At 45.0% G+C, this 16,025-nt stretch overlaps 1 protein-coding gene across 12 annotated transcripts in view; it reads right to left on the reverse strand.

The window, feature by feature from the left end:
* plecb (plectin b) overlaps positions 1–16,025 on the reverse strand; it is a 144,309-nt gene that overhangs the window by 81,410 nt on the left and 46,874 nt on the right. For 4 of the 12 annotated variants that reach the window (XM_080426589.1, XM_080426587.1, XM_080426588.1 and 1 more), the window contains exon 1: positions 111–3,877. The exons of 6 other annotated variants lie outside the window; for them this stretch is intronic. In XM_080426589.1, the coding sequence (XP_080282715.1) occupies positions 111–3,351 (3,241 nt within the window). In that variant the 5' untranslated portion in view covers positions 3,352–3,877. Of the gene's footprint in view, positions 1–110; positions 3,878–16,025 lie in introns of those variants that run through there. 2 more of the 12 variants (XM_080426590.1, XM_080426586.1) reach the window with 2 other exon arrangements.

Genomic DNA, 16,025 nt, shown 5'->3' on the forward strand with positions numbered 1-16,025 from the left:
CACACAGACCTCCCATGCTTCAAAGAAGGGGCGTAAACCCGACCAGCAGCTGTGACATCACATTCAGCAAGCAGAGCAGCTGGGGCAGGACAGGAAGTAAAGTAATTTACCTTCTACGAAGTTAGGCCAGGTCTTCTCATCAGGGTCTTCCAGCGAGTGGTCCCACTCTGCGTCAGGTGAGGCTCCTTGTGCGCCGCACGCTGCTGCCCCTGCCAGGAGCGCCCGCTCAATAGCCAGCGCTTCAAGGACATCCAGGTCCAGCTCCTCTCCTTCCTCCTCCTCGGTTTTCACAGGTGAAGGAGGCGACTGACCCCCAGCCTCCTCGGGACTGGAGATTTTCTTCACCTCAATGATCTCCTCGACCACTACAATCTTCCTCCTCATGGCTGCCTCGTCAATTTCAGGGTCTACGGGCTGACAGGTGTCTCCCAGGTGTGGCTGGGCGGCTGCAGGTGTGGCAGTGACAGAGGGTGTGTCCTGATCCTTCTTCCTGTCTTCCTCCTGCTCCGAGGCCTCAGTCACGGAGAGTCTTTTCTCCCTCTGCTCTGCGCTGCGCTTGGCTGCCTGAGTGGCCGACTGTTGTACAACTATGGGAGGCTCCCCTTGTTCGGTGAGGGGGCTGTCCTGTTCCTCAGCTCCGACTGCCTCTACTGCTGCTGACGCTAATTCTCTGGCTGCGGGTGCTTCCCTCGCAGAGGAGGATGTTTTCTCTTTCTGGCCCTCCCGCTTGATTTTCTCTGAGAGCAGGGCTGGCTCCTCCTCCCCTTTGTCTGCTTGGGCCTTAGTGAGAGCAGCTGCTGCCTGTGTGATTTCCTTGCTGCACATTCCTTCAACAGAGATCTTTTTGGGCCCATCCGTCACTGCTGGCCCAGGGCCCTTGACAGGACCCTGTTTTATGGTGGCCTTAGGCACTGATATCACCTCTGTGAATGTTAGTGGCTCTGCGGCAGGTGGGGAGACAGACTCAGTAATTATTGTCTCTGACACTTGAGCTAGAGCCTGATTTTTCCCTTTCTCCTCTGCCTCTGAGGATTCTTCCACAGCTATGTTTATGGTTGCTGGGGAATTAGCCGCAGGCTCACCTGCAGGTTCCTGCAACTCTATTGGCTGCGCAGAGGTTTTCTCTGCAGGTTTGGAGCATTCTTGTGTGAGCTCCACTTTGACCGTCTTTTGTAAGGTCACTATTTCCACCTCAGTTACAGTCTCAAATTTCACTGTCTCCGTGTGGGTCAGTGAAGTCAGCTTAGAGTAAGTGACCTCATCAGTAGAGCATAATAGTGGTCCCTGTGTTACTTTGTGTACACTGGTCACTTCAACATTCTCTGCCATCGGTGCAGTGACTGCAACCTCCACCGGGGGCACTATAGAGAGTTGATCTGAATGAGCTGGTCCTGATTTAGCATTGCTCTGGCCCACAACTTGATCAGCCACTTCCTGTGTTATCTCTATTTCAACAGGCTTTTTAACCTCGGGCAACTTTTCTTGTGGAGGCATTATGGTGGCAGATAAGTGTGATGATTGTGGGGTAATTAGGGGTGGAGAATTGGTTGCATCCAGTGTCACCTCATCAAGGGCCTTGTCTTTAGATTTCTTCTTCTTCTTTTTAGTTTTGGAGCCTCCCTCCATCCCTGTTTTTATTTCCACAACCTTTTCAGTGGTGATGATGTTAACATTGTGCTGGGGGGCAGAGGGTTCATTATGCAATAACACAGTGTCCTCTAGTGCGGATTTGGAGCTCTCAACGGACACTGGTATTTCTTCCGCTTTCATGACCTGTGAGGTCATTGTAACACTGGTACTCACTTCTGACAGTGTGTGTATCTCTGTAGTGTCTTCTGTGACACTGTTGCACTCTTCAACAGGAGCTGTGGGTGCTGATGTAGTCATCGTTGTAATGGCTGTTTCAACAGCCACTTTCGGGGCCTCCTTTGCAATGGTCACCGTAGCAACTTTGGCCACTTCAACGGCTTTGAGTTTTGTTTTCAAGTTTTTAACATCAAGAGGCTCTTGAGTCAGATTAACTTCAATGCTATTCTCCACCAGGACTACATCAGCAGATAGTGCTGGCTTGCTAATGTCAGTTTCATTGGGGAGCACGGAGGTCTCCATAGTGACAGAAACTTTGGCAGTTTTCTTAGCCTCTTCTTGATCCATTTTTTTAAAAGATGCTTTAGCTGGGACCTTCACCTCTTCCTTGGTCTCTTCTACCCTCAGCTGCATAGAGGGAGGTGTTGAGGTGACAGACTTGATCGTGGCAGTTTCAGCTGGGAATTTGGGGGTTTCTTGAGTAACACCACTTATAGCCGCTCTCTGAGGCTGCTCTTTTGCAATTTGATGTTCAGCTGGAGCCATCATTTCTGCTTTAATGGGTTCCTCTGACACCTCCCCATTCATCTTCTCATCTTTGACCTCTTTAACAGACACTGCTGAGATAACTGGTTTAATGGCAGCAGCTTCTGGCTGCATGGGAGCCTCTTTTCCAGTCTTGGGCTTCTCCCTATTGGCTTTGATAGAAGAGGGTTCATCAGAAAGCTTTGATGCTGCAGCACCTGCAGCCACTGCAGCCACTGCAACCACAGGTAATGGCATTGCTGCCTTTGTCTGAAAAACTTCCTGTGCTGAGGATGTTTTCTGAACCTGGATCACCTGAGCGCTTTGCCTTTGGACTTGACTGGCCATGACTGGCTTACTGCCACTGCCTGCCACAGAAACATTTCTCACCTGGCTCACCTCCATGGCTGCCGTTTCACTGCGGAAGCCCCTCCCCTTCCTGGGTAGAGGCTGAGCCTGGTCCTCCATTTCCCATGATGCTTTTGGTCTGACGGGCTCGGCGGAAAATTGCCGACCCCTGAACCTGGGGGTCCCATGAGAGTAGCCCTCTTCTTCTCCGTCGCCCGTCCTTTTGTGGCGATAGCCCTGGCGCTCAGTAAACGCCTCGTGGCTCTCTGCCCCGGCCTTGCCCCCTGGTTTGGGAACATAAGAGGTGGGACCTTCAACGGTTTGGACCCGTGCGGCCCGGTGGGCGATCGCCAGGGTGGCCGCTGGCCTCCTGACCCTCTGCAGGGAGGCGGGGACGATCTCAGCAGGCAGGCGGAGGTAGTCGCGCAGGTAAACGATGCCCTCGTTGTTGAGGTACCAGTAGAAATGCCTCCAGGCAAACGTTTCCTTCACGTAGCCTTTAGACTTGAGGGAACCCATGGCACGAATCACCTGCAGGTTACGCACGCCTGCTATCTCAGGGTGCATGGTCTGAGGCCTCTTGTCCTTCTTGGCCACCATGACACCATCTCGAAACAGGAGCTCATAGATGGACCTCAGCTCCCTGAGGGGCATCACCATTCCAGCCACCATTGTGCTCTAGGACTGTTTGCCTCCTCAAAAACTATGACTAACAGCACCAGACACAGACGAATAACTGGATGATCTCACTCCTTGGACTGTGTAATGGTCCAGTGGCAAAACCAGCTGCCACGTGCTTTTCAACTGTTATTAAAAAAAGAAAAACTATTAATAAATCCTTTTCTTTTCTCTTCACCTTACTTCTTCTTCAGCTTCTTCTTGTTCCCCTCGATTCCCCGGTGAAGAAAATTTATATTCCTCAGCGGGAAGAGTTCTAAACAAAGTTCAGAATGTGCTGTTCTAAGTGAACAGGCTCCGTGCTGCCGAGACGGCAATGACAGAATGAAAGAGAGAGAGAGAGTGTGCAACTGAGGGAGTGAGAGAGAAATAGAAACAGAGAGAGAGAGAGAACGCCACACACTCTGTACAGCTCCTCCTACCTTCCTTCTCTTCTAATGCTGGGGAGAAGCTGGCATGGAAAAATGAGTCCTTCTCATAAATGAGACTGAATGACAGCGGGGAGGAAAGGACAAACAAATCTTTGTAAAAGCAGACGTACAGTACTGTAACAATATGCTTGAGAGAAAGAATAACAGCAAAGTCAAGTATGGAATAGCACACCTATGGAGAATGCTCAAGCACGTTCTGTAGCTCTGCGACTTTTACGGAGACGCCCACCTACTCGTCTTTACACACACACATACCATGTCAGGCAAGCACACGCCCCCCCTTGCTGTCACACACACACACACACACACACACACACACACACACACACACACACACACACACACACACACACACACACACACACACACACACACACACACACACACACACACACACACACACACACACACACACACACACACACACACACACACACACACAGTTTAAGAGTGGGTTGTTCGACTGGGAGATTAGTGATGAAAAAGAGACACACCTATTTCGCATGAATGCACACTGCAAAGTCCTGAGAGCGTAGACACTGAGACTTACACGTGCATTTCTACTCTCTCTGAGTTCAGTGAACACTCTGGATTTGATAGTGTTATCCGAGACACATGGGCCATTCAGTAAGCCACCAACCACAAGGTGTCCAGTTTGCACCTCTCATATTGGATATCACTGGACAACGTTCCCTCTAAACACAGTCTGTGAGCATTAACGAGTCAGAGAGCTGTGCTTTGACTGTTTGACATTTGTCTCTGATGTGCTCCACAGTCTGACATTTGAAGAAAAGACACACAGGACCCTGTGATCTTGTAAAATCGGTGTAACTTTGTCGCTCTCTCTATATATATACACACATATTTACAAAGCTTTTTTTTTTCTCCAGTTGTAAGGACATTGTGTCCATGACGTTTTAAACAATTCAGATACCTGTAGCTTATTTCCAGCCCGGTAGAATGCATCCAATAATAGATGTGATATTAAGTTCAAGCCTATTCATATCTGTGTTTATTTTGTGGGTCACAAGCAACCGGCAGGTGGGAAAAAATAAAGAGAATGACCAATGCTTCCCGTTGTGGCTCTTTAAAGTGATGCAATAGGCTGTAAGGAGAACTAAAGTCGTGCTCCCCTGTTTCAGCCGGCTTATAAAGAGTTTACCTCAATATAGCTGGGAATACCCAGAATCTCCCTCACACTACTATATAAAGAAGTGTACATTGAAGCTATTAACTAACCTTCTCCACGCTCTCAGGAACATGATATCATATTTCTAGATCGCCTAGATCACTTCCCTGTCTCTGTCCATCTGTCTCGCTCTCATCTCTCTGTGTCAGTGAGACTCTCCCACTAACCAGGCGTAGTGGGGTGGGACAGAAGATGATACTCAAAATATAATCACTTACTCTCATTTATGCAAAAGCGCAGACAGAGTGGAAACTGAAACAGTTTCAGAGCTCAAGGACTTTAGTTTGCGAAGCTGCAGTGGCTGGGCAGTACTGATGATGCACACTTCCATGGCTTGGAACCACATAGCCACCATAATACACACATCCAAACACTGGTGGGAAAGTGTTTTCTTTTGATTTGCCATGGCAACAGCCATATAAAGTGAGCCAGTTCCGAGTGAGTCAAATATCCTGTTTCGCTGCTGCGGTGCAGCGGATGGCCATAAATGTGTCCCTCTTGGACAGCTGGATGACGCCGTAACTTCTGCAAACTTCTGTCGTCCACAAACGTACTGTGATCTGACACAAACTCCTTAATCTATTTGGCTATGTCGGGACCCTTGGTCAGCAGTCAAGTTGCCCAAATTAATCCGCAGGCATTATAGTTTTGAAATACAGTAGGTGCTTTCACCCGCAAGCCACATATTAAATATAACTGCATGCAATTACAGTAAAAACAGAGTGGTCTTTTAAGAGTTACATAATGCTCCAACAATGTTAGTTACAAACTGGTATCGTGTATTATATTATGTATAGCTGCTTGTTTCTGTTTCTCCTGTTTTCCTATCATTGCCGTTCATTATGTTACTTTGCTGCTGTCTGAGGAGTCGAACTAAATTTCATTTCACACTTATGTACCGTACACAAGGCATAACAATAAAGAACCTTCAACCTTGAACCTTAAATAATTGCTTAACAAGGTTTGCACGAAACTTCCCAGCTGGGGCAGTGTCTACTGGCCGGTTATAAACTTTACTTATATGTTTACTGAGGCTGTTATGAGAAGGACTCCTTTCTCACAGCACTGATTTGCCTCTGATGACCAATTATTTAGATTAGGAGGTGCTAGCAGAGGGTTCTACCATTAATTGCTCGACCTACACCAGATGTACCATGCAATGTCCCTCATACAAGTACTTTGTACTGTAATTATTCTGACTGTTATAGCTGGAAGGGTATGTGATTTATGAACATTGTGTATGTCCCATCAGAGAGACTGAGGCCCCTGTGATCGCAGAAACATTCTCACCAGTCATGTACATCCCTTAGTGCTTTGGAAAAAATATTGTATGGCATGCCAAGGCCTATCACAGAGTGGAGGTGGCTGTAGAACTGTCAAACTGGTATTTGTGTGCGTGTGTGTGTACAGTATGAGTACTTTGGATTGTGAAAGAGCTTGCGTGAATAAGTAAGATGGTATTGATTACACAATGAATTTCCAGTTCGTAAGTAACAATGGTTACCACAGAACAAGCAAAGTGTCGTTCGTGGGCAGTGTGCAATGTGTTGGCAGTCCGTGTTTGTACTGGATTTTATCTGTATGTCCTGAATGTATGCACTATGTTGCCATTGTATTTTTAACAGCAGATACTGTATGTGTCCATGGCAAAGTTCCCCTCGGAACAATAAAGCCGATCTAATCTTATCTTGTCTTAAATCCTTTATTATGGAGGAAAGTCAAGAACATATGCAAATGAAGCCAACCAAGTCAAAAAATCATACTCCCTAAATGATCTTTCCGAAATGTTTAAATAAAGGTTGAATGAATAAATACCAGGCAGCCATTTTTCAAAACGCATGCACTGTTTGTTCACAGAGAGCTCAGCGAAGTTCTGGGTTTAGCAGTGACTCTTACACTGGCCCAGAGCCCAGTCAATTGTCAGTGCTCACCTATTTTGACTATATTATGCAGATATACAGTATCATGTATGGTTAGGTTACTTATTCACATATTTTGATATTTACATTTACTACAACTGTGTGTGTGTGTGTGTGTGTGTGTGTGTGTGTGTGTGTGTGTGTGTGTGTGTGTGTGTGTGTGTGTGTGTGTGTGTGTGTGTGTGTGTGTGTGTGTGTGTGTGTGTGTGTGTGTGTGTGTATAATATAAACAGTTGTCTAAATTGTTTTCTTTGCACTCTACTTATGTGACCATTAACCCTTTGTTTGTTGACTAGGGTTCATTCATGCCATTTACTCTGATCTCGCATTTGTATTCTGGATAAGAGCATCTTCCAAATGCAAATTGTAATTGCTCAATTTCCCCCCACCTAACAACTATAATCAGATTACCATGACTGGGGCTGTGCTTATGCCTTCTTACACTATAGAGGTTGGTTATTTGATTGGCATTATCGGCTGAATGATTGGTCAAACATAGATGCAAAGAGGAGGGTGGGGCTGCATGCTCTCTGTAGGACCTAACTGTCTAATCAGACCACAAATCTGACTCAGAGGCAGCAAGCACCCACAAATGGAAGTATGATGTGTGACAATGTAATGATTGAGACAGGTGATTACAAATATAATCATAAGGGAAAGGGGTCTCAGTAGATATTGTGCCTAGTAAGAGCGTACTTCTGCTTTCCCAAAATAGATCTGTCAGCACTGACTGTGGGGGATTGGCTACCGGCCCAACGTAAAGGCTATGTTCTCTGTGGGCTTAACGCTCCGCCACACGTGCCTTCCACTCTGATACCAGACCCGCCAAGTTCAGAGAAAGCAAAGGTCAGCAGAACATTTCCTACAGGCTATTGTATGAGTCCACATGAACGGTCCTCTTCAGAATTCAATTGAAGCTGAAACATACCAGTGAGCTCAATATAGACACTACTGTGCAGTATAGAAAATATGGTTTGCCAAAAAAAGAATGAAACTACTACTGATCAGACTTTGCCACTGTGATCTGACCCATGTGTCTCAGAGAGTTCAATGGAATAATGTACATTTTCTTACAGGCAATTTCATGAGCGAACTACAGATAAAATCCAGATTGTTAATTTAACCCTAGATGTTTTAAAATGGTCCTGGCTGGGGTCTCCTTTTTACACTTTCAGCGTTAAATTAACACTGGATTTTACTGTGCGCTGATGCGGTATTAAAAAATTAGGAGTGCAAGCAAGATTTATACAATAGCTACATTTGGCAGCTCTCTGTTTGAAGGAGGGCTTCAGAATTGACTCACTCCCCTCCCTCAGCCAATACAGAGGAGGCACTGGAGTTTTCTAAATAAACAGAGGCTGGAACTGGAAAGAATTATGCCTCTTACTGTACAGTACTTTGCCATGTGGCAGGAGAATCGAAGTTGAGTGCAAACTGAATATTTTATTCCTGAACACAATTCATGTGTGTAAATAAATACATTTTGAGTATGGACAAATATGCAAATAGAAGCAGAGAGAGATAGAGGCTCATGAACATGAATCATGACTGGAAAGTGATTGCAGAAACGTAACACAAAATAAAGAGGCATGTGAACATTTTAGATGTTAGAATGACTGACATTTCTGTCAATGAAAGTGTCTCATAATAATGTAGAGCAGGGGTCTTCAACAAGGGGTCCGGGACCCCTAGGGGGTCCTCAGAGTTACTACAGGGGGACCGCCAAATGTTTGTGTGATAGGGTCTTTTTTTTACATTAACCACACCCTAGCATCTCTATTCTGAGCAGAACCTTAGCCAAAAATAGCCGATCTACAAGGCGGCAAAGGCGTTTGGAGTAGAGGGGGAAAAGATCGGACTAAGTACAGAGTGAAAGGTCAAGTTTACTAAGTATTGACGGTTTAAATGTTAAATGTCTGAAAATACACATTAACATGAATCCAACATAATGTACACTGATGACAGTGCTGCCAAACAAGTCTATAGCTATCTATGAAATCTATGAACAGGTTTAATCGGCAACCTGTCTGTTCTGCAATCTGTCCCTGCCTCATCTCTCTCTCAGCTAAGGGGTCCTTGGCCTGAAAGACCCCTGATATAGAGTATTTTATTGAACCTGTTGACTTGGTGAGTCAGGGTGGTTGACCCTTCATCCTGGGGACAGCTGCCCCTCTGAAAGAGCTGACACGTGTAAGAGGACTAACACCTCACTCTCAAAGATAGAGATTACTGAAAGCAGCTGGAGCGGTATACTGTGAGGTCTGCGACGGGACACTAACACAGCCAAAAAGGAACATCTGATGTTTTTGCCCCGTTGTTTAGTCTGTTGACAGCTATGTCAATAAAATGCCCCAATTGTTGATGTCTTGCTTTCATGTGCAGTCCTTGATGTCTTTGGTCCAGTTGATAAATACAAAGAAAAGATAACTAGAAATACTGCATTGTGGTTGTGTGCCTCCACCAAAAGAATCAAGAGGGATTTCATTTGTCACTCATACAGGCACAAGCTGTGAAATGTTGGTGGGACGTGTTCCCCAGAGACTGTGCTAACACAACAATACAATATAACAAGATAAGAAAAAAAACAGTAATAATAATAATTAAGTAAAAACACCTTGTTGGCTGTCCAGACTCATATGAGTGAAGACTGGGAAGGAATTTACTAACGTGTTCAGTGAGGTCACATTGACCTTGACCTTTGACTATCTACTTCTAAGTCAAAGTGGTGCCAAATGTCATGAAATTCCCTACAGGTGTTCCTGAGATATTGCGTTATTGCGTTTGGGACGGACGGATGGACAACTGTCAACAGAGGTATACAAATTCTAACAAATAATTGATTCTACAGGAGATACAGTGTTAGTACTTCTATGTTTTGGGATGCTAGCACTGTCCAGGACTGATCCTGTCTCTGTACTTGGTGTGTGGAAGGATTAAAGCAATCTGACACACATGGGACCCGGATTTAAAAACAAACTTTTAACCTATACTATCCTGACTGAAATATGAAACTGACAGGTGGGCTTTAAAAGAGGGGAAAGGTTAAATGGTGACTAATTACAACATTTTGCTCCTTCCTAAACACTCACACTAAGCACTGAGCAGTAATTGTAAGATGATGGCACCAAGTGACTTCTTCCATGCCACAAAGCCAGTCGTCAGCTTGTTCCTGAAGTCACCTTGAAATGATATGTGGATGTTGGCATGCAGGACAATCAGTCGTGAGTCAGTTAGCCAGTGGTGTAAAGTAACAAAGTACATCTACTCAAGTACTGTACTTGAGTACAATTGTGAGGTGCTTTTACTTTACTGGAGTATTTCCGGACTTTTACTTGTAACAGAGTACTTCTACATTGCAGTATTGATACTTTTACTTAGGTAAAACATTTGAGTACTTTTTCCACCACTGCAAGGCTGTGGGAGTATAGCCTTTGAAATGCAAGAGGGATGAAACAGCAGGGATTAACCCTCTTGCACTGTCTGCGGAACTCATTTGAGATGATCTAGTGAGATTAAACATGGATGGATTGAAGTGAATTGGTGTGCTTGGCTTGCATTGCTTGCGTGCTCAGAGGGGCCTCAGAGAAAGTGAAGCATGTTGATCATTCTCCAACATGCAAATTGATTTATTGACCAGGGAATGTCTTGCACAATACCAGAACATCTTGTAAAAGAATCTGCCTGATACATATTTCCCTCTTCTTAAAAAAAAAAAAGTTTATTGTTGCAATTTGTAGTGGTTCATATTGTCATTTCTATATTCTTTCAGTTAACCACTATAACCCTGGCGTCCCTATTTTGGGAACAATAGAGATAAATTGTGCACTCAACATCAACAATTCGTACAATAAATTCTGCGCTGAATTCAATCAGAGACCACTAAGAGCTGTTCTCTTAACTCAGCCAACTAAATCCGTTTCCAGATGTAGCTCATAAATATTTTTGGATTCATGCAAGTTAACACTTAAGTTTGGCTGTTACATAATAGAGAGCTTGTGCAGCCATATTCCCATTCTACGCAACAGGAGCTGATGAAAGATGCCTGCAAAAGTTCTCTGCAGTCCTTTTTTTCCAAGGTAAAAGTGGAAAATTGGCTAACACGGGCATACAGTACACATGCATGTGCTTGAGGTAAAATAAAGACGACAAGCCTCGCTTATATTCCAAGCTCTGCAAGTCACGGATCACTTTGACTTCTCCTTTTCCAGAGTGGAAAGAAGTGAAGTCACAGATTATGCCACCCTTGCCTTCCAAAAATAATCTTCGGGACCCAAAAACACCAAGTTTCACTCATCCTTAACCCTTGCCCCCCAAACTAACCACCCTTCCCCCGTCCCAGCCACCTCTGTCTCTCTATCTCTCTAACAAGTTGTCAGGTGTTGGGGATATGGTGACCGACTAAGCTACGCCCCCTACAGCTCCTATGACCAGCCCAGTGGAAGCTCACTTCCAGCCACAATAGGGCTACTGTAGGCAAACTTTAATTACATTAGTATCAATACTCAATGTGGCCTTGTCGGGTAAATGTTGTACTGTAGTTCAGTGGTGCCACACGTTCAAAAGTCCAATATCACTTTACCATTTGTGACATAAAACAAATAACAGGTATCGGTTTTCAGATATTTGGTGGTAAAGTACATAAACAACAGTGAAGGAGAACAAAAAGTCTTTGTGTGCAGTAAACGAGTTCCAGCAGTGAGATGTGCACAGATTTGAAACAGCCCTCGTCTCCTGTTTTCCAAGCTCCGTGAGAGCTCTATTGCTTGTTACTTCATTGCACGTCGGTGCCGCGTGCAGAAAATAGCCGATCTGCAAGATCATAACGCGTCCAGGTGCGATGGCGCTGTGAGCTTGTAGATCACCCTATTTTTGGCGCATGATGCCAGAACGCAACAAAGTATGAATCAGGGTTAAGTCCACCCTCAGCTACGCAGCAGCCAGGGATCAGGATTTACATGTGAGACACGTACTACATCTATTGGGATAAAGAAAAACTTAAAAGCTATAAAACTAGGAAATTGTGTGGATCGTGGGACCCACATAGAGGTGGCATTGCTCTAATGCGGATCTCGGACTTCATGAGACCAGCCTGTGAAATCAGTCATCTACAGTATGACGTCAGTTGTCTATGATGTATCTATGATGATGTATCCTATATTAAAATTGGCTTAAGGGAGGACCAGCCAGCAGACCGGCCAGTGGATGGGCGGGCAGACGGACCTCTGACGTCGCGACCACGTCACTGTCAACGTAACCATAAACAAACCACGGCCACGTCAATGACAATATACCTCCTCTGACGTCACCATATATCTGACTCATCTAAATATGGAGTGTGTTCTCTAACCTCAACAAATCAGTCAGCTCCAAAGACATCATGGATCTCCATTTATGAGCATAAAAGGGACAAGGACTGACAGATACAGAGTTATCCATATATGGGCATAAAAGGGACTCTCCATATAATGGGCACAAAAGGGACACAGAGAGACAGATACTGTGACAAAACCCCTGACACTATGACTCAGACATATTGGTCGGATCGGCAGTGCGACGTAGGTGTGACCAACCTCTAGTGACCAATATTCATCCAATATTTAGATCATGGCCCCATTGACTTCCATTATAACATTTAAGTTAAATATTTTAAAAAGGATGAAACAATGTGTGGCCTACTGGCGGCATGCATACAAAGTTTGGCGCTGAGCGGTCGAGCGATTTACAAGATTAGCTCCGGACAGTCACACACAGAACACAAACAAACAGACCCTGGCATAGATGGCTAGCCTCTTGCAGAGCCATGCCGTAAAAAAAACAAACAGGTTAAGTATTGCAGTAATGCCATGGATGCATCAACGCGACACCCCTGATACATACAGTACATATTTACATATTTTTTTTGTTTTGCCATTTTATGCTTAATTTGAAATAGGTCAGTGCAGACTACAGACAGTAAATCTGTTTGGATTCAAACCCGGGTCCTGAGGTCATAGGGTCTGCAAAGAACTGACTGAGCCACCAGGCACCCCATCCGTCCCGTCATACATGATAAAAAACACTTGGACACTTAATCAAATAAACATTTTGTATAAAACCCTGCGCAACAGCGCACGATACAACATGACTGAAAGGAATTATTATGAGCTGAGTTATGACCACACCCCTTTATTATGACATAAGCCTCTAACCGACCAATGGGAAAATAATTTACTGCTTCCTCACCTTATTCCTTTCCCACCTTCACAGCCAGTAGCTGAAACATTGTTGGTGGTCTTACCTTTCTTATAGCTCCTCCAGAAGCGGTCCCCGAGGGGGTCTCCTAAGTCCATGCTGCTCTGATCTAACATGATTGTGAAAAGGCGTCCGTCCAGTACCTCCTCCAACTAATAACAGCAGCTCAGGCCGTTTCCACCACCCTGTCTGAATCACACTGCTACTCCTTGTTTTTTTCGCCCATGTGAACCCCACTGCCCGTCCGGCGGAGCCTCATGGCATGCGAGACAGGGCAGGAAGACAGAATGGTGGGACTGAGGGGGCACATTCAGCGTCGGAGGGAGATGGTTACAGAGGAACAAGGGATTCTTTTCATCTTCCAGTCCATAAATACAAAGCTACAGTACATTGATGCCATAAATCCAAGGCCAGAAAACATCCCCTTGGCTGCCCCTCCTGCCAATATCCCATACAGTACATCTAATAGCACCCACGTCTTGTTCCAGCACTACTAACTGCGTTGCTTGCACAGTGGCTGCCTTGTCCATGAACTCCCGCAAATCTCACCCCATAGTCATTAAGACGATGGGTGGACATTGCAAACTAGAGGGTAAGAGAGAACTAAAGGGAGAGAGACAAAAGGCAATGACGAACTTTGGCCACCTGAGCTAAAAGCAAAAGGCACCAGCACGGTGTCCAAGAACAACCCCACAGTGAGTCCAGGAGTGTGTCTCTTGCATACTTATAGCATGGTTTATGGAGAGCAATTAGGCCGTTTCCAAGCTGTTAAAGACCCCTTCAGCCTTGGAAGGGTAAGGAACCAATGGAGAAGAGTAAACCAACTTATTAAACACATGCTGAATGCTCACACAGCAAATTCTTTCTGTGTGACTCTAAATAACCAACTGTTTCAGAGTGGATCAGCATTATTTTAAGAGCCTAATGAAAAATCAAATGAAACCTTTTCAAATGAAGCATCGCGTTAGTTCATGCAGGACACGGGACGCCCAGCTTTATCAGCTGTCAGTCTGCTGATTGAATAAGTGTTTCTAATCAGCCACTTATCACAATCCATTCTCACAACAAGGTGGTCCATTTAAATATGACTCCCACCTACACTTTATCTGTCTTGCATGGCTCTAAAGTTAAACTTAAATGTAATGTCTTAATTTGGGCCAGCTTCCCATGGGGGATTTCAGCATTGCGTTTCCTGATTTAGCTTAGCATGCTGCTTGGCTAATTCAAGGCGCATCTTAAGAGCGGAGTCATCGTGCCAAGTATAACTGTATTCCATTTGTTGCAATAAATAGTTAAATCTATGACCAGGGTGTTCCTGACTGAATTATTATACATGCAAGAACTGGGGAGGGGCAGTAGAGCAAAGGGCATGGGGTGACTCAAATGTTAAGAGTTCATCCTCTGGGGGCCGGGGCATAAATGTGCTCAGCAAGATTCATGGGATGGGATGAGATATCTTGTGTGCCAGTGGAATTGTTGGCCTAAGAGTGGTGCTAGACTCACTGAAGAACATGAAGGTGCACAGCAAATTCCACAGAATGTTTGATGGATGATGGACCAACATCGTCATCCTAGCCCATCACTAGCAGAGCTTAAAACTTGATCTGAAGTAAACTACTGGTGCACACCGACCTCAGGCAATAAACTTCCCTTCAGATAAAATATTACACACACACACACACACACACACACACACACACACACACACACACACACACACACACACACACACACACACACAGAGAAAGAATATAATTGGAACTTTCCAAGTTCCAACACTGCTTAGCTGAAATCAGACCTGCACAAAATGGAAATCCAGTTCCATGATGGTGGAGAGAGAGAGCATAAAATGGCTGTTGGAAACATCAGGCTGGTGAGTGCCAGCCAAAAGGGGCCAGCCTGTTCGCACCACCCACTGCAACAAACCACCACTATGATGAGAGGGCAGCGCTCATTCATTCCCTCATCACACTGTTATGGTTAGAGTGCTTAGGTTACACACAATCGGAAATGCACGGGAGGAAATAATCTATACGTGGGACAAAGCAAAAGGAAAATGGATCACTACGAGGAAAAGTGTCCAACGGTAAAACAAAAGTTGATGATTTACATAAAAAAATCGTTTGGAATATTTGCACACTGAGTCATCGATGACAGAAATCGCACATGGGCGGGTGTGGTCGTGCCGGGCCATAGGGTTGCTATGGCAATGTGACTCATACACTCAGGACCCAGTTTAGGTAAATACCACGTGTTGTCCGCAGCTGAGGTCGCAGGGAATGTGGCCTAGCCGTTGTCAGGGGCAACAGTCTTTCAAACAAAAAAACTGACACAGGATCCGGAGTCTGGCCTTCCTGGCTCGTTGTCACATTGGCAGATTTACATTGCAACCTGAAGAGGCTGAGGTGTATTTTTAGACAGACGTCCTGACAATCAGGGACTACAGTACACGTGTAGATGTCTGAATGCAGAGAAAGTGAAGATATCTCAAAACATGTACAGAAAAGACACAGGGACAGATACACACATCCACATGCACACATGTACAAACACACACATGCACAATATAGCGTGATTTATTAACCACATTCCCATAAAACCCCTTCCATCTGGAGAGAATGAATCAGTTGCATTCTTTCCTCTGGCATGAAGAGAAAATAAAATAAACGGCTAAAGAGGCACTGCCTTTCCTGAAAGGAAGGCTTGCAGTAACTTACTTACTTTGTTTGTGACAGAGAAAAGAAAGGGTCTATTCTACTGCTTCACACACATCAGTTACAGTAGTGACTCACCGTCATTGTTATCCACTTAGTTAGCTCTTTTAGCACGCTGACTTCAACTGAGTTGATCTCCCACAAGAGGGCTCTTTCTGCTCCCTACTGCAGACAAGCATTGCAT

The sequence above is a fragment of the Gymnoscopelus braueri genome (genome assembly GCF_963280865.1).
Source record: "Gymnoscopelus braueri genome assembly, chromosome: 4".
Lineage (NCBI taxonomy): Eukaryota > Metazoa > Chordata > Actinopteri > Myctophiformes > Myctophidae > Gymnoscopelus > Gymnoscopelus braueri.